General features: G+C 43.6%; 2 protein-coding genes across 5 annotated transcripts in view; both read right to left on the reverse strand.

The window, feature by feature from the left end:
- The window catches only part of LOC108650361 (uncharacterized), a 48,803-nt gene that overhangs the window by 22,154 nt on the left and 3,424 nt on the right, over nt 1-23,225 (reverse strand). For 2 of the 4 annotated variants that reach the window (XR_016196650.1, XR_016196651.1), the window contains exon 1: nt 8,282-9,196. The exons of the other annotated variants lie outside the window; for them this stretch is intronic. The gene's annotated coding sequence lies outside the window, so the exon portion shown is untranslated. Of the gene's footprint in view, nt 1-8,281; nt 9,197-23,225 lie in introns of those variants that run through there. 4 annotated transcript variants of the gene reach the window in all.
- Nucleotides 285-2,682, reverse strand: LOC149091306 (uncharacterized). Its single transcript, XM_089259093.1, has 2 exons — nt 2,116-2,682; nt 285-2,055 (listed from the first exon to the last, which is right to left on the reverse strand). The coding sequence occupies exons 1-2, from the start codon at nt 2,224-2,226 to the stop codon at nt 421-423; spliced, it is 1,746 nt and encodes a 581-aa protein (XP_089115219.1). The 5' UTR covers nt 2,227-2,682; the 3' UTR covers nt 285-420.

Consider the following 23,225-nt stretch of genomic DNA (forward strand, 5'->3'; position numbering starts at 1 on the left):
ACTAATGAGAGATGATGTTTATGATAATGAGGCGATGATCATCTTAATAAAGGCCAGCTGTTAGCATTCCGACTCGGCCTTTGCTCGAAGCGCACGACGTTTATCTTCCCATATATCTGTATATTACTCCAATGAGCTCTTATGAATATTATAAAATCTCATTATCGTGTTGGGCATTTACTAATTTAATCAATTATGTCTGGTATTCTTCTGCCCATTTCATAAAATAGCTTTCATTTCATATTTGATCTCTAAATTCATAACTCAGCTCATTAAAAGTCATATATATTGTGAGTAAAATGTTTTTACTGTAGTGCGCGACTTAAAATTAACTTACAACTAATACAAAGAGGGGCAATTCATTATTATTGTTGTTGTTGTTGTTGTTGTTGAGCTCGTAGTTCTTTTAGGTCATCTTGTTTAGTTCGAAAAGGCGCCAAAGATGGACTTGAAGAAGCGATAGATGGGCTTGGGTATATCCACGGCAAAGAACACGGAGCTATCCTCGCTTTGGACAGCTGATTCGGAACGCTGTTGCAACGAGGGATGCACCAGATGCAGACTATTATAGATCTCGTTGATCTGATTGGGGATGTTGTCATTGTTGTTGTTGCCGCCATTGCCAGGATAAACAGGCTGCAGCAGCAGCTGAGTGTTGCCGAACGGCCCATTGACCCTGACATCAGATTCCTCAAATTTACCCCCAGTTTCATCCGATGCTGGTCTTGGATTGCTGCCAGTTTTGGGAGTTTTGTAAATGTAGATGTGGCCAATCAGCTGAAGCTCCTTCGGCTGTTGATGCTGGTGAGCGCCCTGACCCTGCCCTTGACCCTGGCCCTGGCCCTGCCCTTGACCCTGGCTCTGACCCTGACCCTGACCTTGACCCTCGGGCACGCGTTGATTATTTACACTAAAGTCTGGAGCGTCGTAGTTAGAATAATCTTGCGGATAGTAAGAAACGAAGAAAGGTTCGTCGTTGCTGCTGCTGCTGCTGTTGTTTTCTTCATCGGACTTCCAGAAGGGTATGGGTCTCAGAGGAAATGGGAAGAAGCCGGGCTGAACCGTCACATTGCCAGGAACAATGCCTATGGGATAGCCACCAAATTTGTTGTAGTATCCGTAGTAAATGGAATTGTTGATGTTATTGGGTAAGACGTAGTAGTAGCCTTTGTTGCCACCGTAGAATGGTGGGAATGGTACGAACGGCGGCCTTGCATAATGTATGTGAGCGTGCGTACCATTGTATCCCGGATGGACGACATAATACGTCTGAGGGTATTTACCACCGAGAAGGGAGCGCGGCTCAGCCTGAACCGGCTCTACAACTTGGTTGTCACTGCCCTCCACTTTGCCTATGACTTCTTCAGCATTTTCCACAGAGGGTTTAGCGATTTTCTCACTGTCCACTGACTGAACTTTACTGGCAACAAAGCTGACTCCAACCGATAGATTGGGAATCTTCGCCTCTGGAGTGACACTAGTGATTTCCTCAACCTTAGACTGCTCTGGCTCCACGGGATTCTCAGCCGCCTGGGGAATCTCATTGTCTTGCACTACCGACGGCTCGGGATTTGAGGGTGTTTCAGGGACTACATCGACTGGCGTGACTACATTGACTGGCGCTTCGACTGACTCTGGCTGGGATTGCACAGGGCTCTCCGCCACCGGAGGAACAGCAATTGCCTCCTGAGCTATAGGTTGTTGCACAGCCTCTGGAGCGTCCACAACATGAGGCTGAGCTATATCCACGGCTTCTTCGACGGCTGGCTGCACTGGAGCGACCACGCTAGGCAGTTCTACTTTGGCCTCTACCGACTCAGCAGGAGAGACCACATTAGGATCTTCAACCTTAGGCTGCGTCGACTGCTCAGGGCTGCCAGCCACCGGTGAGTCCTCCGTAGCCACTGCTGCATTGGGGGTCGGGATATGAATAGGCTTCTTTCCCTCTTGGGGCAACTCAACAGTATTCTTCGTATTCGACACTTCAGGATTGCGGATAATACTGGCCTGAGCAGTGAGCACCACAAGCAGTAGAGCAACAAGTCGCAGAGTATTCTTTAAACGGGAATACAACAATTTAGAGCACCCGCTGACAATTGAAGGTCCTCAACTTACCATCTTGAGAGCTTCAAGTGAACTGTGTCTCAATCGGGGTCTACGCCGACTATTTATACCCAGCCAGGACAACCAACTGCTGCTTATCGCAGCGAAACATTCCAGAGCCATTAGATCGGGGCTCGTTCTAGAGCCGCTGTCTATCCCCAGGCACTTAGCTGCCTCTGCTATCAATAGGTTTTCCGCTCTTCCGCTTCAGCATTTTCCCAAATTCCTACGTCTTTGTTTTTGCAGATACTTAAAAAAGGGCGTCAATGGCAGTAATATCGGAAAAAATGAAATTGCACTTAAGTTCTATCGTGCGAGAGCCTTTTCGAATTGCTGTAGCCATTGTTGCTGATGTTGTTGTTGTTGCTGCTGCATTTTACGTGCAACATGAAAATGCCATTGTTTTGTAGCGCAGCAAAACGGAAATCTATGAATCGCTTTTGTATGTTTTTCCTACCCAACGACCAAAAACAACAACAACAAATGGAAAGCAGAGCCGTGGCAAGTGCAAAAGACTGTCAACTGCGTAGAATGATGTGTGAGTGAGCAGGAGCAGCAGGAGGAGGCAGCAGGGAGGCAGCGGGTGCAGTAGGGGCCAACTGGGGCCAGAGGGTGGTGCTGGGCTGGATGTAGTCTAAATACACCCGCATCAACAAAAAAAAATTGAAAACGTGCATCGGCTGCATATTCATGGCAAGGCCTTAGCTCTCTTGAGAGCTTTATCTGCCGCAGGTGTGTTGAGAGCAGAGCAGCTGGTCATTGACATGGTAATGGAGCAGTGGAGGCAGATAGAGAAAGAAAGAGAGAGAGAGGAGAGAGCGAGAGGGGGGGCAGCAGCTATCAAAACTCCAGCTGGGCTTAGTAATTGTATTGCCTGATGTATTGTGGCAGTTGTGCCCAAGTCTCTATTGATTGAAGTTTGCCCAAATTGTGGGTTTTGCAATTGACAGAATTCCAAATGAAATATCCAATTCGAGTTGCTAAAAAAAAACGAGTATTGCTCAGGTATGTAAAGCATTAAATATAAACAGTTTAAGACTTGGGGAATTTAAGCTAACTTACATTTTTGGATGTGATATTCTATACAGAACTGGCATATCTAAAGATCCACCTGCTTTTCTTTCTAATTTCTACAATTCCTAGTCTATAAATGTCTTCAAGTCTAGCAACATTTCTCTCTGAATGCATTTTGTGAAGACTCTTTAACTCGAGTTCTCTCTGTTCTATATAGGGTAATGACAACTGAAAATTAATCAGTTCCCAATTGAGAATTCCAAAGGCCAACACAATTCGCGTCAAGGCAAGGCTGGTACTAAAAAGTAAAGGCGCAGAAATTCAGACATTGCCAGTGAGGCCAACCGAAGCGAAGCGAAACGAAGCGAAATAGCACCCAGAGTCCAAACAGCCAACTGGCAGCTGGGAAGCAGGGTACGAAATTGTTTTGCGCAGCGGCAGATGAGCTGTTGAAATTGCAAGTGCGGCACTTGCTCAATTTTTCATGAACCTCCCACAAGTCAAGTGGGAGCGCAGAGGCTGCGAGCAGAGCGACGACTCAATACACTGCGAAAATCAACTCGAGCATGTAAACTGCAGCTGGAGCTAAATAATTGAAGACGAAGCTGATGGGACACACAGCGGCCAGCGGCTGGCAGTGTGTGGCTGAAGAGTTTTGCCCGACCCACACAGGGCAGCGAATGGAGCCACGCGAAATCTGTGAAAAGGTGAAATTAGCAGCCAGCATCCGCAACGGCAACAGCATCAGCCTCGTCGTGGCCAGACAATAAGGCGAGCTGCGGCCCTTGACTCGAGCCAGCGCACAGCGATGTATGTAAATAAATGGCCAGAGCCAGAGCCAGAGCCAGAGTCAGAGCTAAAGCAAAGCCCAAGGCCAAGGCAGACCGCAGGAGCAGTCGAAGCAGCCGGCACAGCCATCCAGCCTATGGAACCTACAGATAAGAGCCAGACCCAGACCCAGACCCAGACTCCAGCTTCAACTGCAACTCAAACTCAAACTCAAACACAGGCTACGTAGCACGGCAGTCGCTGCTCAGCGGAGTTCTTCTGCTCTTGATGCTCTGCGTTCTTTATTTTTATATAAATATACCCTGTAATCAGTGAAATGGAAAGTCTATATATTATTGATAAACATCTGAGTTTGACAAAAGCCTTTCTAGTATTATTACCAGCATGTAAAGCTAATGTTGATTTATCGAAATCGATAAAAGAAACCAGAGAAACCGAAATTCATTCGATACATAGAGTTTATAGAAATTTGCAATTAGCTCATTGCTATAAGCTTTATCGATAGTTTTTCAGAGTGACCAATATCAAAGATGATTAATACACCGAAACCGCAAGTGCCAGTACCTTGCAGTCAACTCTCTATAGGGTATCTATTAGTCGTACACTGGCTCTTCAAATAAATTCCTTTTTCACTCTTTTTTTGGAGCCTTACTTTTTCATTTTGGGTGTGAGCGCGCGTTGCGATAAGATCAATGTGTGAGGAGCCTCGACCCAGACAGACAGACAGTCAGCCGAACGGACAGAGGGACGGACAGATGGCTGTACAGACGGACGGTCTGTGGCATCTGCAGCAGGTGTTTTGCTTTTCCGCAGGCGGCTGCAACACAATATGGGTAACGAGCTAGCCCCCAAAACGGGGCAACTTTATCGGCGCATAATTCACACGGCTGCCTGTGGCCAGGCAGATGTCCAGCTGGCCCGATGATGGCGATGGCGAGCTGATGACGCTGGCCATGTCTCGATGGCTTGTGAATGTGGCTGGCAGCATTTTGATTGACTGAAAGTGTGGCTAGCCGTGAGCTGTGAGCCGCTCGTGTGAATATATGAAAGAGAGCCAAATGGCAAACAAACAAACAAAAACACACACACACACGCACACACACACACACACACACACATGGACACATGCACAAAAGATAGCTGGCCAAATAGCTGCAGGAGATGAAACATAAAGCACAGCTCTGGCTTAGCCAGTTGCACACGTTCATGCAGCAGCAGGAGCAGGAGCAGGAGCAGCATCACATCCGCATTCAGCACGTGCAGCACGTTGCCATCTACATAGTTCGGCGCTCTACTCACCCACACAATGCCAGAACACTTAGAATTCAAAACATTTCAGACAAATTGGCGTCGCTTTCAGCTCAACGTGTGACAAAATGCAATGTAAACAAAGTGAGAGGGCAACAGAAAGAGAGAGAGAGAGAGCGAGATAGATAGCTGCAATAGCCCCTACATCTAACCCACTGAGCATTGTCCAGTTGCAGCAGCAGCAGCACACACAAAGTGCCCTTCATTAATTTATGCCAAGCCGTTGCTCAGACGACGTTGACGACGCCATTTGAGTGCCGACTCCTGCTCCGCATGCTCCTGCTGCTCGGAGCAGCCGGCTGTAGGTGACGCTTTATATGCAATAAATAAGATGCTGGCACAGGCACAGACTCAGGCTCAGGCACAGGCACTGGTCCAGTCACCATATCTGAATAGAAGCCCAAGCGAGATTCAGCATGAGCAGTGGCAGCAGGGGAGCAGGAGGAGCAGAGGGAGCAGCGGGTTGATGGCTGTGGGAAAAATGTTAACGAGCCAAGTAGCCTCATAAGGAAGTGAAGAGAGCAAGTGGGACAGCTGAAGAAAGAGGGACAGACGAGACTAGAGAGAGGAGGGCCAAAAGGTAGGTCACACATCGCATGCCACCATGGGCCAAATTGCGCATTAATTAGACTAAATGCGAGTCTTTGTCGAGGCCAAAAGGCGAATTGAAATTGCAAATGAAGAAGATTAAGATGAAAATTAAAAGAGATTAGCAAAGTAGTAAGAATACCATATATGGATAATAGATAGGGGATCTGTATGAACTAAATGGAACAGAATTTGTTATCTAAAATCAATATAGTTCATATATAAAGAGATGTACAGAGGCATAACAGAGATATAACAGAGAATATACATTTTATTGTTAATGTTATAGAAAGAAGAAGAATAATATTATAGCTAGCATAATATCTAGTGGGAATGGAGGAGATCGTGTCTATATATGCAATTAGGGTGTTCGCTCTATAAGACCTTCTAGCATTACAAATTGATGGCAACTACTTATAAATCACTTTTCCATTCAAGAGCCCACAACACACTCTCCAGATATGATACAGCACTGTGAGCGCCATGAGAACCTATTTAAACTGTTGTAACTGTTTGTAAACACTTGACATATCTTGGCGGCAATTAAACACTCGCTTGCCACAGTGCACAGTGCGACGCGGGACAATGGGCCATATGAGAGGAGGAGGAGGAGGAGGAGGAGGAGAAGAAGGGGCAAGCTGTGTCTATGACACAGTCCCCAACCCTATTTGACAGTGGCAGGCACTTGGCGAGCGGCGCCACGGCAAGACTCTGTGCGCCATTCATGAGGCAAGCATGTGACCCATTTTTTCGACCAGTGCACCTCAGTTCCGCCCGGCAGCTCCACTTGGTTGGCGTCTCTCGCCTCTCTTGGCTGTTGTTGTTTGCTTAAATGTTTGCCTATATATGGTCGGGCGACAGCTATATAAATATGTGAGCAGCTTTTCACACCTCACTGCATCTGCTTCCTCTTCGCCAGTGGCGTTGCCAGACAGCGACAGAAATTCCACCTGGACAGGCATCAGGAATTGATTGCTCGAGTTTTGAGCTTTAACAAAGATGGTAAAAAAAAAAAAAAAAAACCATAAGAAATGTAATAAAATTGTTCAATAACTTTGCGACTCGTAGCAAATTTTTTCATATAGCAAATTGTGTGTGGGCCATTTTCAATTAAGCGAAATTAAAAATTTATTACGAGCGGCGGCCGAAGGAAAACAAAAGGCGAGCGAAAAGCCCACAAAACGAAAGCAAATAGAGGACTTTACACAAAGAGCAAGCGATGTTTATGCTTTCATTAATAAAAAACAAGTCAGCTGGATGCAGTCGCGCGGCAACGACTCCATAATACCCGCTCATGGGCGAGCTCAGTATTAGGAAGAGATCAAGGGAAAAGAGGAGGAGATAATGAATAGGAGAGGAACTAGGAAATATATATATGATATCATGATATGATTTTGGGTAATTTAAGTTTAAGAAAATCCCTTTGCAGATACACCCTTCTTGCCACGCCTCCAATAATCATCGATATCTGCTAGCCATATATTTCTGATCTAACTATCATCGAGATCTCTAGCATAGACAGTAATTCTAACATTGCACCAAAGCAATAGACTCTTTTTTCTCCCTGAGCGAGCATTAATATTCTATAAAAGGAGAAGTAAAAGCAGGAGCTGGTATAAGAGCAAGTGCGTCGGTGGATGATTGAGCTGCTACTGCTGCTCCTGCTCCTGCTCCTGCTGCTGCAAGGGAAAGAGACTGAAGCAGCAGCAGCGGCAAGTGAATGAAACAGTTGTAAAGGGGGTTAATGGGAAAGGAGTACGGTTAGAGATATATGTATGTATGTATGTGTGTGTGTGTGCACATTTAATATATATTTCTTTTCCCCTTTTTTCACTTGTTATTTGCCATTGAAGTTTTAATCATTGAAATGACATTGACAGGCGGACAGACAGAAGTGGATGCCTAGGAGTCGAGTGCTTTTCATTGGGGCAGCGATACTAATGGCGCTTAAGTGATTATTGAATTTAATATTTGCTCTGCTCGAATTGTAAAACTTTGACCATTACGAATGTTGTTAATGATGAGAAAAGCGCTATGAATAACGATGGAAAAACAGAGGAAATAGAAGGAAAGGCGAGCACTTGAAAATAAATGTAAAATCGAATGAACGGAAGCAAGGTAAAATAGGAAAAATTGGAAAAACCAATTTGTTGCATGTGCTAAGTGAATAATTTTTCATGAGATGGAATGGAATTGATCTGCATAAGCGAGAGTTGAATACTTCATAACTCTTTTATATGTATATATGATGAAAATATATGATGATCTATATAAATTAAGTTAATAAACCCTCCATAGCAATCAAAATCAAATGCAACTCTCTCTCTCTCTCTCTGTCAGCCGATTTCACTTATGAACTTGGCCCGCAAATCAATGATCATCATTAATCAAATGAAGTTTGCTGTCGGCTCATAATTTGCCACCAAAAGTCGAAGGCAGAAAAAGTTTCTTGGCCAAAATGAGTGTTTAATTGACAAACCTTTTTAGCAAGTCCAAACAGCTGCTCACTCTCGCTCTCTCTGTCTCTTTCGCTCTCTGTCTCTTTCTCTGTCTGTGCTTTAGTTTTTCTTCTCTTCAAGTTGGTGTTGTAATTCAATTAGCATAACGAACATTTATGTAGCTCCAGTTACTTGTTTAAGTTTTGCTCAATTAAAACTTTTGACAATGTGCCGCACACACACAAGCACACAGAGGCACACACACTAGCACATATACACACGTAAACACACACTAGCATATGCAGATTTGATTTGATTTTTTGCTGCTGCTGTTGCCGCAACTTGCCATAAATTTGAATTAATTTGATTTACTTCTGTGTGCACACATATACACACACACACACACACACTTACAAGGGCGCACTCAACTTTTTACTTCATAAATTTTGCAAGTACATTTCAAGTAAATACAATTTTCCGTCGCACTAATAACACACTTCCGTTAGCTGCGGCAACAATGGCGACGGCAGTTGACTTCCGCTTACACCTACACACACACACACATATATATATACACACACATGCACATTCACTTACAGCTTAGACCGGCTAAAATACGTTGACAACAGCCGATTTACGTTTTTACAACTTTTTTATTATTTGATTTGATTTCGTTTACTTATTTTTCTTCTTTTTTTTTTGTGTGTTTTTATATCTTTTCTTTTTGTAGGTTTTTCGCCCTTTGATACATTTGCCGTATTGTTAAACAAAAACGTCGCAGTTCAACGTACGCTTAGGCACAGGGCACTGGGCAGAGATCAGCCGGCAATGGGGCTCAGATTTACGTGATTGTGAAATGTATCTTTGAGATGCGCGCGCGCGTTCCGTCGCTCCGACGGCATGTACCAAGCGCCAGCGACAACAAACGCAGACTGCGAAAAAAAACGACAGCAGCAGCAGCAGCAAATAAGCGAAACTTTTTTGCAAACTGTTGAAAAATCGCACGGGAAAATGTTGTGAAAACAACACAGCGAGCAACACGCGAGGCCGGCAACACACGAACTTGCGGACGAAGCAACAGCCGAAGCTGCCGAGCAACAACAACAACTGCAGCCATCTGCCGAAGCAGCCAAGCATCAGCAACAGCAACAGCAACAACAACAACAACAGCTAGTCAATCGGCAGCTCAGCCGAAGCATCCAAATGTTGCCAATGCGGAATGTTGCTGCATGCCAGAAACGTGCGCATGAGAAAATGTTGCTGAGCATCTTGTTGCGGTTGTTCTCGCTTTTTGTTGCCAAGCTTGTTGTTGCTTTAGCTTAAGCTGTGCTTTGCTTTGCTTTTTTGTTTAGGCGGGAAAATATGTGTGCCGTTGTGTGTTGTTGTTGCTGTTGCTGTTGTTCTTACTGTTGTAAAGAGCGTGTAGCTGGTGCCCGGCCCCTCCCCACTTGGCAGTGATTATTTTGTCAATTGCAGCGACACAAAGGCATCTATCTAACTTTTGTATCTGTATATCTCTATAGCTCTCTATCCGTATCTATGGGCACTAATGCGCGCCTCAACGATTATACCGCTGTTGTCTTTGTGGCATCAATCGAGAGGGGCAGGGGGCCAAGTGGTTGGGGGCAATTGCAACAGTTGCAACAAAGCGAGCCTAAGTAGTTGCCTTTGCCTTTGCCTTTGAGTCTAGCTGCAATTGCAACTCTTTGAACTGCATTTCCCCTGCCCCTTACCCTTCCCATTCCCCTTCCCACCCATCGTGCAATGGGAAATCGGTTATTAACATTTGGTTAAAAGCTTTCGCATTGTTTAATTATTTATAATTTGCACATAAACTGATCAGCCAATAAGCCGCTTGTGTGTATTATGCAAATGTGATTTTCCACTCCATAAAATGCCAAAGTGAAAAACTATTCAACTGCAAATGCGAAAACGGGCAACCGGGCAAACAGGCAAAATGAGGAAATTCGGCAAATGGGCAAATTGCCATAATTCCATGCGTACTAAAATGTGTAAATTAAATTTTCATAAAATACACGCACATTTCATTAAAGCAATTACACACACACACACACACACACGCATAACCACAAATTGAAATGCATTTAAATAAAATATTTCAAGCATTTGAACCAAACAAGCCACAAAATAAAACAACAACAACAACAACAATAAACTGCGGCTGCTTCGACTCAAACTAACTGCCAAATGCCTTTTGTTGTTGTTAGTTTTATACAGAATTTTCATTAGTTTTTCCTTCAGCAAAAACAAAAGAATTTAATATAGACTTAATTACTTAAGGCCTTAGTACAGAGCCTAAATAAAGTCTAAAGCCTAAAAAGCCAACAACTAAAGTCAGAGCTTGAAGCTTGAGTTACATTTTTCATTAGACCTAAAGTTTTACCTGAAAGTAAAACTCTTAACTACGCTTTAAGCTTGACTTTAAGATAATTCCTTAATATGCCCATTGGGTAGTATAAATACGAATAATTTTCTAAAAATTATTTTCATTTATATTCAATTTCTATACATATTTCTTAACAACATTTCGCTTTCCTATAAATTTTTCCTCTAGCTTTAACTCAAGCTCAACCCCCGCAATATGCGACCAGTTCAAGCCCCATTCAACTTCCAGCTTTAAACATATTTTGAGCGTAAGCTCAGGCTAAATACAAACTAAATTGTGGAAATTAATTTCAATTGCCTTCAACTGGACGCGCAGATGCTGCCAGGGCAGACGAGGTAGAGGTAGAGGTAGACGAGGCAGCAGCCATCGAAATGCTGGTAATTAAGCGCTTTAGAGCTGGAGAAAAAAGTCGGCAAAGAAGAGCAAAAAAAAAAAGCCCAAATTGAAGCAAATTTCGCAAGAAATTAAGATGGAATTTAAAAATAAAAAACTGAATGAAATGCCGAGCAGCGGAGTGGGCGTGGCATAACGTAAACAAGTGTCGTTAGCAGCAGCCACAAGCGGAAGCAGAAGCAGAGGAAACCTGTAGGAGGATAAAAGTGGAGCTTGCTCGAAGCTGAATGCGACTAAAAAGCAAACATCCGTTATTATTCGGGCAGCCTCTAAGGAGCAACAATGACACTAGCTGAAAGCGCAGTTGAGTTAGATGAGATGAAAAGCAGAAGAGGAAGCTGTATAAGTGGAAGTTAGTTGAAACGACACTTCAGTTCGATGAGAAGAGCAGGAAGAGGAAGTCAGTTTAGTTTAGGCAATTAGCTAGAGCGATTTATGTTAGCTTAAACTTGAAGCTTGGGCATAGTAAAGCTATAAAATTCTATTGAGATACTCAGTATTCTGGGTTAGTAAAGCTTTTTGAACTTATTTTGAGATTTTTAATGAGTGTGAACTGATCTTAAAAGCTTTAATATGTCTACTAAAAGGCAGCTTTGAAAATATTTAAGAATAGATAAGTTAACTTAAATCTGAAAATGAAACCATTAATATGTAGGTATATATATTTTAAAATAGATCTTATATATGTCTAACCTCATGTGGGTATGTATATTTTAAAATAGATCTGATATATGTCTAACCTCTAGCTGTGATTGAAACTTATTTCAAGCTTTAAATCAGCTTCATGCATAAAATATTTCGTAGACCTAAGAATAACTTCTCTGAACTTTAAGAACAATTTAGACTTTAAGTAGATGCAAACTTGAGGCAAATGATATATAATAGCACCTACATTGATGCACTTTCAAAACCAAGTGAAATTTCGCTTAAAAAGCTTTTCAGCTCAGAGCCTTTCGCTTGCTGCTCACACAGCTGATTGTTGTTTTACTCGAGATTAATTTGCGGGCTGAATACAATTTGCAGCTGGTGTGATTGCAGCTCAAGTGTAGTGTGAAGGCGACTTCTCGCCCAGCACCTAGAAAGTATGCAATGGAAATTGTTTGCAGCGCCAGGGGCCCAGGCAGCAGCCACGCCCTCACGCCTACACGAAGCCAGCGACACGCACTGAAGAACAAAACGTTGCGTACAACAACAGCAAGAGAAGCGCACAACAAATTTCTTTATAATTCACAAAGGAAATGCCAGGCTCAAGCAGTAAAGTGAGCACACAACCAACACACACACACACGCACACGCACACAGTTGTCTGAAAAGTGTGGAATGTGTAGTCAAAATGTGACACAAACATGTGTACGTTCAGCTGCCGCCTGCGTCAACTGTTTGCCACGCACCAACAAAAGGAGCAGCCAAAGGATTACACAAACGAAGCAGGAGCAGGAGCAGGAGCAGCCGCTCTGGAGCTGTGTGGCAGTAATACGTGCGTTTCTAATACGCAACATTGTGCGCACCATACATCATAGGCAAAGGTCCTGCGCTTTTTGGGTGCTGCCACGCCCGGGGCAACGTCAACAAGAAGACGACACGAGCTACACTGAGCGAAATGGCCACTCAACAAGTCACAAAAGTTGCCCCCATCTGGTTAGATATACGAAACGTCCCCCGCTTTGCATGCATAAGCACATGCTACTCCCCATTTTCGCGCAGTGTATGGGCGACCTTGATTGCGTTTTGCAGTCGACTGTGACTCGGTCGTGGGTTTGGCAAACGCATAAAATGTATTTAACACACAATTTATGTCTGCACGAGGCGCTCAAATTTACAGGCCACAGGCAGTGGAGCAGCAGCACCAGCAGCAGCAGGGGCAGGGGCAGCGAGTGTGGGCGGGGGCAGCGCGTAGCAGGAGCAGGAATCGACGCGCGGCGGCAGTTGCGGCACGTTTACACAGGTTTATTTTATTAGCGCGCTGCGCAGTGGCACAAACGTCTTTTAACAGCATGCTGGACTGCGCTCGTGCACAGTGGGACAAAGTGGTGTGTGAGGAGTGATGCACAGTGGCACGAAACGCTCAAGTCAACAGACATTCAAGGCAATCACAGCTCAATTAAAGCATTGTAAAGAATATTACATATGTATGCATACATATTTTTACAGACATTTTAGTCATTTGCAACCACTGTGCCGCACTGCCGTTTGTTCTAGACAGGCAAAATTGGCCCGCAGGGCCTTCAAGCCAAAAATCATATGTTTTATACATGCACAAAACTTCGAATCCACAAGCTTTTGTTGCACGTGTGTGTGTGTGTGCTGGAGAAAGTTTAATAGACTTGACTTTAATATTGCCAGATTTCGTGTTTTTTTTTCGCTCCCTCTTCGGTTGCTCTTGCGTCGCGTCGCTGCAAAGTTTTTACTTTGCTTTTATGACTTGGAAGCTTTTGCATTTTTAAGCTGCGCCAGCTGAAAAAGAAGAAGAGCGAGCCAAAGGGGGGACACACACGTTTTATGAGCGCCCACAACAATTCGCATTATTGCTACAAATGATCGACCTGATGATAGGTAAACCCCTCTCGTTTCATTTTTTATGGACAGCTCAGAAAACAGTTTTCCTTTCGCTGGAATTTCAGGCATTTCCCCTGCCGCAAAACTCATTTAAAACTTAAAAACTTGCACACAATTATGTTGTGAGGCACACACACACACACGCACATATGTGGCATGTGACAGTTTCCCAGGCAGGGAAAACTTTTAATTTTCCGCAAATGCATGGCAGACCCTTTTCTTAAAAAGAACTTTTCATTTTTAATTAAATGGCAACCGCAGCTACTCCAGAGCTGGGGCGAGAGATTCTCTATGAAGTTCGCTTGCAGCAGCACAGGAAACGTCACAGGGAAACGGGAAAAACTTTCGGGAAAACCGCCTTCTACACTGAAGCTCAATTAGTTAAAGTCGCCCGTTTGGCTCAATCAAAGCCGAGCAACACAAAATATTTGTGCCTCAGCCCACAAATCGTGCCATTATTATTTGTTTGTTTGGGCTCTGCTTATCAGCTGGGTGCGCTCCGAGCTGAGCCAAACGCTGATCACATCAACGGGCAGCAGGCCTCACGCACAGTGGTGCGAGCGCTGCGCATCAAGGAAGCAAGAGCATAACTAAGATTGATGGGAATAGCAGCTCTGTTAGGGATTGACGGCATCTCCTAGTGGGAGCTTCACGAGTAGAGCACTCTCAGCATATTTTCTTTTGCTCTGCTCATCGTATTCATTCATACGCCCGCCCCACTGTGCATAGTTAGCGGCCAGGCGTAGGGGCAATTGCAGTCACGCATCTCACGATTGCGCTATTATATTCTCACCTTATGATGACTGACTCCGAGCCTGAACTTGCAGCCAAAGCTGAGCCAAAAGCTGAAGCCGAAGCCGAAGCCGAAGCTGAAGCTGAAGCTGTTAGCTGAGCCAAGGCAATTGAAAAGCCGCAAACAATAATTGCAGTTGCCAAGGCCCAAACTGCAAACCAGAAGAAGCAGAGCTGCTGAGCTCCAAAATGAACAGCTAAGACATACCCAGCACTAGGGAAGAAATGGATGAAAACTCAATTTAAATGCCTCAAATAAAGCTGGCAATGGTCTATCAAATCAAATCGTTGTGCCTAGTGTTAGTTACAGGGTATTTTTAGGTATCTGGGAGTGTTGTCTGCAATATATTCACGTATGATCTGAGTGAAACGTATTGTATGGTATGGTAAGTTCTACAATATTCTCAAGATATAGTATACACATCCATGTTACATTATGATTTTTAGGGCAATTAATTTGTATAAATCTTAAAAAATAATATTTACGCTTATGGATGATTAAAATAATGTGCTTATGCAATTCAAATTAGCCCCTACCGATAAGCAAAGTACAGGGTATTAAATTGTTATAAGAAATAGAGTTAGAAATATGTAAAGACAAAGATATTTTATAAATATTTTATACCAATTAGAACTTACATACAAGCAATTCCAACGACCCTCTCCTGGAAATGCTAACTAAAGGGTATTCAATAAATATAGCAACTACATATTTGATTAGACTTCTAACAAACATTTCAAACGAAATCTCTGCTCGTCTCATACCACCCTCTACAGCCTTTGAGTACAGGGTATAGAAACCGCAGCAATTTCAGCACCGCGGCTCATCCTGTTTTGAATGTTTCTCTTTTTTTGTTTTTTTGTTTCTTTCACTTGGAGCTGGCGATGCGAGCGGGCCTGAGAGGGGCGCGCGCGAATTAGGCAAATTGTGTGCAATTTCTGTGCGCGAGTTGAGCTCGCAATTTTTGTTTTGGTTTGGCTCTGGCTTTGGCTTCGGCTTCGGCTTGGCTTTAGGTCTGGGCTTTGGTTAAGGGGCTGGCTGGCATCGCGATTGATTGTCTTTGCTCGTTGTTAACTGTAACTGTGCTACGATTCGCGCTCGCTATCGGGCGCTCAGCCCACGCGAGTTCACGGGTTCAGCTGGCTCAGCACTTGTGTGTCATCCGCCACCCTCCCCTCTCCCCCTCCCTCCCTCGCGCTCCACTGCTAGCCAGCGCCGTTTCAATGCATTCTATGCCCCCCAGCCATTGTAGTCGAGGAGTTGCAGCAGCAGCAGCAGCAGGACGACGAGCTCAGCTACACTCGGCGCTCCACCTTGCCTCTGCCCGCATCTATGCCGGCTGAAGCACCTTCATTAACATAGCTGCTCCAAGGAACAAAGAGAGAGAGAGAGAGAGGGAGAGACAGGGAGGGGAGCTGAGGGCAGACGGAATATAGGCAGCTGGCTGAGCTCGGCCCGCCGCCTGTGGGCAAGGGATTTTCGCTTGGAATTTGCTGTAATCCGATACAATTTAGCGGCTTAAAGCTTCTGCCTGCTTGACGCTCAAGTTTCTCATCATCTTTTTGCAGCCGTTGCTATACCACCACAAGCCCCTCTGCCTCTGCCCCTACCCCTATCCCTTGCCTTCTCCACTGGGGCAGCGAGGCACGCGCTTGTTTCTTTTTTATCCGCCTTCGCCTTTGTCGTTTTTTTCTTCTTCCTCTTCTTTTTTTAAACAGGGAGTATGACAGCGTTCTGACAGCAATGGCATGTGGAGGCCGAGCGGGAGGCCTAGGCTGTTCCGGGGGGAGTGGTTGCTGCTGCCGCCGAGTAGAATGATTAGATGCCACTTCAAAGGTCTCTCCCAGGCATTTCCATTTAAAGCAACAACAGCGAAAAACTTGACAGCGAAAACCATCGAAGGTCACAAGTAAAAGTTCAAGTGATTTCGGAGTAGCAATAAAAATATGCTAATCATATCAGAGCATATACCATAAGAGAGAGAGAGAGAGAGAGAGCGAGAGCCTAGAGGCAGGGCTACATGTCTATGGGGAAAAGGCGCTGATGAACGAGCCTATAACTGCCAAGAACTTCCGAGTCTGCCATATTGCACGTAAGCTAGATCCAACTGGAGTATGGTTGGGTTAAAGATGGAAGAGTTAAGAGAGAGTTAGGTCATAGAATAATTATTGATAGATGAGTCCAAAGTGCAATAATATTTCAGCTAGAAGATATACAGGTTACAAATCAACTATAGTGGTAGGACTTATAATCAATACAAGATAAGAGGAAATGATATTAGAATGAGATTTTCGTCAGAGAAATATGATTTAGACAGTGAACAAAGATAGAACAACATCTCCATTCAATCACTTTCAACTACCATAGATTACTTTATAGCCCATCTCCCTCTCTATATCGTAAGGGTATACGATATTCGTCAATAGCTCTGCATCTTGTTTTCATAACTACCAACCCATTGGGTCAGCAGCTCTGACTACAATTCTGTCTCTGGTGTAGAACGCGCGCATCTGTGCTCATAAAATATGCCACGAAATCCGCTTTGCTTCTTCTTCCTCCTCTACTTCTTCTCCTGCTGCTTCCCACTCAGAAACGCAAATCCAACAAGGAAAATTATCAAAAATAATAAAAAAGCAAAACAAAATATGGAAACAGCGGAAACTAAGACAAGGAGCGACAGATGGAGGCATATAAAATGCATGTTGCAAAACGAAGAAGAGGAGGAGAAAAGATGGAATCTAAACAATTTGCGCTTACAACTTTGCTCGACAAGGATTACGTAATGTGTCGAGGCAGAACGCGGCCAGCAGGAGGCAGATATCGGTGGCACAAACGCAGCCAAGGGTATGTGCAACAGGGTTTCTGCTGCTGCTCCTGCTCCTGCTGCTCCTCCTGCTCCTGCTGCTCGTCCTGCTGCTGTTGCTGTTGCTGTTTCTGCAACCGGCTTGTGGTGCTTGGTAATTGTTTTTCACGACACGTTCAGCTGAGCTCCTCAATGCGAGGCAGGTGGGCAGGGAGGCGAAGGGGGAAGGCCAGCCCCCACTGGCTATTTACTTGACTGCAAGGGTTGCTTGCCTGCCTGCCTTCTAATTGCATGCATATAATTATGAGGGATTTACAATTGAGGCGTGGGCAGGTGGGGGGGTAGGGAGAAGTTTAGAGGAGAGGTGGGATCCCTGAAGCGTTAATCTGCGCTGAGTTGTTCAGGCAAATTGACTGCTGCCAGGTGCTGGGGTATGCCATGTTTTCCATGTCGCCAGTTGTATTTGTAATACCCATCAATTAGGGTTTTATGGAGGATGTGATGAGCCCTTTCAGATTATATTATATTTATATATATGCCTCTTCTTCTATACGTTCATTCCTCTGCACTACTGGGTATCTCCTAGTCGAGCTATCTGCAGTTGAGCTTGTTCACTTTTTCCACTTGACAAATTATTAAATTGTAACGATTTTTTTATTTTTTTTTTACTCTTGCTCTGTTTTTGCTGATGCGACCCCAGCAAAAATGTATTTAATTTAAATATTTAAAGCTTGCAGCTCGCAGCCTGAAGCTTCGGGCAAATTTGCTTTGCAGGCATTTGTTTGAGCTGTTTGTTTGCCTTGGTCAGAGGCAGCTCGACGTTGAACCCGAACTCAAATATTGACTGCATCTGGTTTAGTTTCCAGCTGCATTACACGAATGCAAATATGAATATGAATATTGAGTATGAGTACGAGTACGAGCACGAGCAGGAGTATGAGTAGTCGTACGAAATGCATTTATCAAAGTCCGAGCTACTTTCAAGTTGGCAAAATTCATACTCAAATAGCAGAATCAATTGTGCAAATAATTCGACCAAAAGAATTTACTTAAGACGAGCTGAAAGCTTTGATTGATTTATGTTTAGATAAATAAGTAAATGTTTCTGAATTTACGCTTAGTTTACATTGCCTTAAGCTCAAGTGGGGAGTTAATATGGGTTCTCAAAGAAGGAGGAGATGCTGGAACTAAAAATTTTGGCCTTTAACTGAAATCTTCGAGTTCAAGTGCAAATGGACACAGAAGATGATTTTCTTCCCTTCTCTCCTTCTCTCTCTATCTGTGTGTCAATCTCTCTCTCTCTCCCTCATTTCCTTCTGCCACTCATTCTCTCTGTCTTCTTAGTTTCTGTTTCTGTCTCTTTCTCTCTCTCTCTCTCTCTCTCTTAACTCTTCCTCGAACCTTACATTATTTAAATGCTCCATCTTAAGCTCTCGCACCCCGATTAAATTTCTTTGCCCATTATAATTTTTGTTCATTTTTTGTTTCCCAACTAGGTTATTCTTTTCTTTATTTATTTAGCTCACTTCCCCATGGGTAAATCAATACTTCCTCCAACATGGAAACCCAACTGCATTTCCTTAATATAAGCATAAAGCACATATTAATACGCTGATGTTGAAGCAGCCCCTAGTTAGTTGAAGATGACACCAAATCAGTGTAGCCAACACCTGCAGCTGTCGTTTAGCTCGCCCTGGGGGCAGGACGCACTAATGTGATCATAAAATCAATATATGCCCAGCGATTGGAGTCGATTTTTTGTACGGCTTCAGCCACTGTCATTTTTTCAATTAAATTATCAAAATACGCAGCAAGAGGGAGCGAAAGAAGTTCGAGGAGTTTCAGACAACTTCAACTTTAGCACGTGCTGTCACGCAAGGGAATGCGAGAAGGCGGGACTGTGGTGAGGAGGGGGAACAGAGGGAAGCAGAGGGACTCGGGACTCGGGCACTGCGACTGTCATTTCCCCCATGTGACGTGGAGGCCGCACTACCTTCACCTTGGCTGCAATTAATTCTGGTAACATAATCTTCACTTACTCGTTTTATATGACACTAAATCAGTGTGGCATGAGGCAAAGGCACAGGCAGAGGCAGAGACAGAGGCAGAGGCAGCGACAGAGGTAGAGGCAGAGGCAGACAGGCAAGACTTTGCCCCAATTTGTGGAGCTGGATGCTAGGCTGTGTGAATGGGCGGTAACCAAATGATTTGCAAGCCCCAATTATGTTGATTTGCGTGTGTGTGTGTGTATGCGTGCATGTGTGCTTTGAAGTGTTGCTAAATTCAAAGAAGAAATGAAGCTAAATGGCAGAAAATAAGCTAAATTAAAGCCTTAAATCTGCAAAATTAAAAAAACCCTGTCTGTTATATTAAAAGGAGAAAAAAAACAGCTGAAACTCACATTGTAAATATATATGTATTAAGAACTAAGCCGCCCTTCTCTGCGATTCGTATGCTCTGAAATTTAGATTTGCATGTATATCTTAAGCTGCATATTTTAAAGCTATATCATAAGATCTATAGCTTAAAAGAACATTTCGAACCAGGAAATACTTTTGAAAAAAATCAAACAGCCGCAAATTTAGCTTGAAACAAGCCAAGTTGTCCAGCACTGTTGGCCAGGATAAGGAAATTTAATGCGCTTTGCGCTAAATTTAATTAGTTCCATTTAAAGCTCAAAGCCCGAAAATCAAAGAGCAGCAGTCAAAACATGAGACAAAAGACAATAACAAGCCACGGGGAATTCTTTCCGCATATTTGCACGCCAGCCGATAATTATCGCTTGGAAATTCGGTCAGAGGTTGAGCAGTACAAATCCCCCCCCAAAAAAAGCAGGAAAAAAAGGAAAAAGGAACAAGAAGACGAGGTAAACAAGAAGAAACTGAAACGGCTTCAACAACTGCCCCACAGATGATAGCTGAGGCACGTTCACATGCGCTTCATCTGCATGCGGCGATTGTTTTGTGGCAGACCTTAAACACCTGATATACGGCGAAAGATGGGGGCAGGTGAGCTGCGAGCGGAGCTGCGCTGGGATGCAGGTGAAGTCGCAGCGGTGGATCGTTTTGCATTTAGCTGGGGCCCATTGCATGTCCGCTTATTCATTTTCACTTTTGGAGCTAACCCGCAGGGCTGCACAGTCGATAAATCACGGGGCGGTGATATTTCACAGTGATTTGTCGATTACGTGACTTTATTAGCGATTGTATATGGAATACATGTGAATCGGAGTATATATGGCTTATCGTTCTTACTTGTGACCATATATGAGTTATAACAATTGCATCGATGAGTTGAACTTTCACTGCATTTCATGAATATTTATATCGATGTCAAGGGTCTAAATCGATTGCACATCTTACATTAAAACTGGATAACTTTAAATAGGCATATAGATAGAAGGAAACTGCCTCTTATATGGTATTAGCTTAAGGACCAACTATCAATAGCTCACATACTTTTATCAATTACTTAATATAAGAACCATCAACATGTCTCACATATTTCATCATATATGTATTACATAAACCAAGGCAAATCCATATATCACTAGCTCGGAAACAACCCAAAGTAAAGTCAAACAAGATGCCTTATCTTCTAAAAACCTCTACATCAATTAGTCTTTTAATTTCTTACTCTGCCAAGTTCATTCTGTGATTTTCGATAAGATTTCATCTGATTACCCATTAATCATGTGATCAAATCTAATTTAGGTATAAATATCACTTAATTATTTACAAATTCACTTTAGTAGAAGACAGATTAGTTATGCTGCGTCGCAGTCTCTCGGTTCTCTACGAGCAAAGTTGAATAAGTGCACGAGTTCAAGCTCAAGACAAAGCCACAGCCACGGCCAGGTGTGAAGCACGCTGTGTGGGTACCTGGCACGATTTTCTCTTAAGGTTTTTTTTTTGGTTTTCGGAGCTGAGTGCAGCGCGTCGATTCGCTTAAGTTTTCGACATGTTGCGCATGTGATGAAGATTAAGTAGAAAATAATTACAAGCTGGCGGTGTGGTGCAGCGCTGTGGTGCAGCACCATGGTGGTGCGTTGCGGATCGCGATCGCTTTGTGATACGGCCAGAGCCGCGTGTAATTACATAAATGGCTATGTCAGTGCGGTGACAGGCCGGCGTCATCGCAACTGTCAGTTCGCCTGACAGTCCGTCTATCTGTCCGTCCGCCTGCTCGTTCAGCCGTCCGTCTGTGGCTCCATCAGTGGATCATCAATCGTGCGAACTTTCAAGATCCATTGGCCCGCCCACTTGACCAAACACAACAACAACAACAAAACATACCGAAACACGTTATTTGCGAATATCACTTGCCGCAGCAAAAAACCCGCGAGTTGAAGGAGGAGGAGAAAGGGAGGGCGGAGGCGGAGTAGGAGGAGGAGGAGGAGGAGGAGGAGGCAACTTCTCAGCTTCTTTGGGCTCTACCTGTACGGCTCTCAGGCTCATAAATTGCAAAAATAAAAGGGCCAAATCAGCGTGTAAGATACACAGAGAGAGAGCAAGAGCGAGAGCGAAAGAGAGAGAAAGAGAGAGAGAGAGAGAGAGATAAAGGGCTGTGCGGTTTGCGATTCCCCAGTGGTAAATGCCATAAATTTTAAAGTAATTTTCTCTCGACCTCGCATTATTTATGGGAAAATATTAGGCTGCCCCAAATAGCGCTCGATCAGGACTACTCAGAGAGTCAGATCGCTGGAAAAACTATGCCAAATAGAGAAATTACATTAATGTGTCATGATATACGAGCTCTATATACAAATAGCTAGCCGAAAAATGTTGCGCCCCAAAGCGCAGAAGGCAAACAACTTTCGCATAACAATTTGTGCACTTTTTATTACAGTGAAAGCTCGATAAGGTGGAAGCTTCTTAAGTATAACATAGGTGAATAGAATTTCCTCTTCCACTACGATTCTACTACGTTTCTACGACAGATCTACAACTATTACTATTTGCACAACAGTTCGACTACGATTCTACTATGAATCTACTGCTAATTTACTACTAATCTACTACTATTCTACTACTATTCTACTACTAATCTACTACTATTCTACTACTATTCTACTACTATTCTGCTAGAGTTCTAATACTATTTAACAGCAATTCTGATACTATCCTATTCTACTAGAGTTCTACTACTATTTAACAACAATTCTGATACTATCCTATTCTACTAGAGTTCTACTACTATTTAACAGCAATTTTGATACTATCCTATTCCACTAGAGTTCTACTACTATTTAACAACAATTCTGATACTATCCTATTCCACTAGAGTTCTACTACTATTCAATTTTTCTGATACTGTTCTATACTACCCTACTACCATCTCATTCCACTCTACTATAACAGTTACTACAAAAACGTAGTAGTTTGCTAATATTGCCGCACAATTTGATTTCTTTCGATTGCTATTTCTCTCTATTTCTATCATTTTTTACCATTTTCTTTCTGCATCACTTCGGTTTATACAGGTCTACTAAACTTTCCAAGCCGCCACTCTCTACTTGTCAATTGTCACATTTAGCCAGTTTCTACTGTAATTCGGCACTGCTTGAGTTATTGGACGCATTGCTCAGACGCGGAATTGAGCCTCGATCCTACGTCTGCCCCGCCTGCCTTCCATTTAACTGCGTGTGTGTGCGCAGCCGGGTCACGATTATCTGCATACGCAGCCGCCAATAATTTCAAAATTGGCGCACTTAAGCGGCCAACCTCTCAGCCTACCCCCCTCGCCCTGCCCTACAGCCTACAGTCTGACCCCGCTCAACGCAACGGGCGGGGATAATTTGAAAGTTATTTTGTTGGCGGGGCCTGGCTTATAAAAATTATTGAGCAATATGCTGATCTGTAAAATCATAAATAAAAATATTTGTACTTAGCCTCCCCAACAACAACAACAACAACAGCCGGGACAAGCTCTTCTTCTTCTTCTGCTGGAATCTACACAGGGAGAGAGGGGAGAGAGAGACTCCTCTTTTGGCCATTCCGATAACTTTTATGTTATTAGGTGAGAGAGTTGGTT

Source organism: Drosophila navojoa, chromosome 4 (assembly GCF_054131105.1).
Source record: "Drosophila navojoa isolate 15081-1374.11 chromosome 4, UAZ_NAV_1.0, whole genome shotgun sequence".
NCBI lineage: Eukaryota > Metazoa > Arthropoda > Insecta > Diptera > Drosophilidae > Drosophila > Drosophila navojoa.

Coding starts and splice junctions, on each gene's coding strand:
- LOC149091306 (XM_089259093.1), bottom strand. CDS start 2,226: ATGGCTCTGGAATGTTTCGCTGCGATAAGCAGCAGTTGGTTGTCCTGG. Junction 2,056..2,115: donor CACTTGAAGCTCTCAAGATG/GTAAGTTGAGGA, acceptor TCCCGTTTAAAG/AATACTCTGCGACTTGTTGC.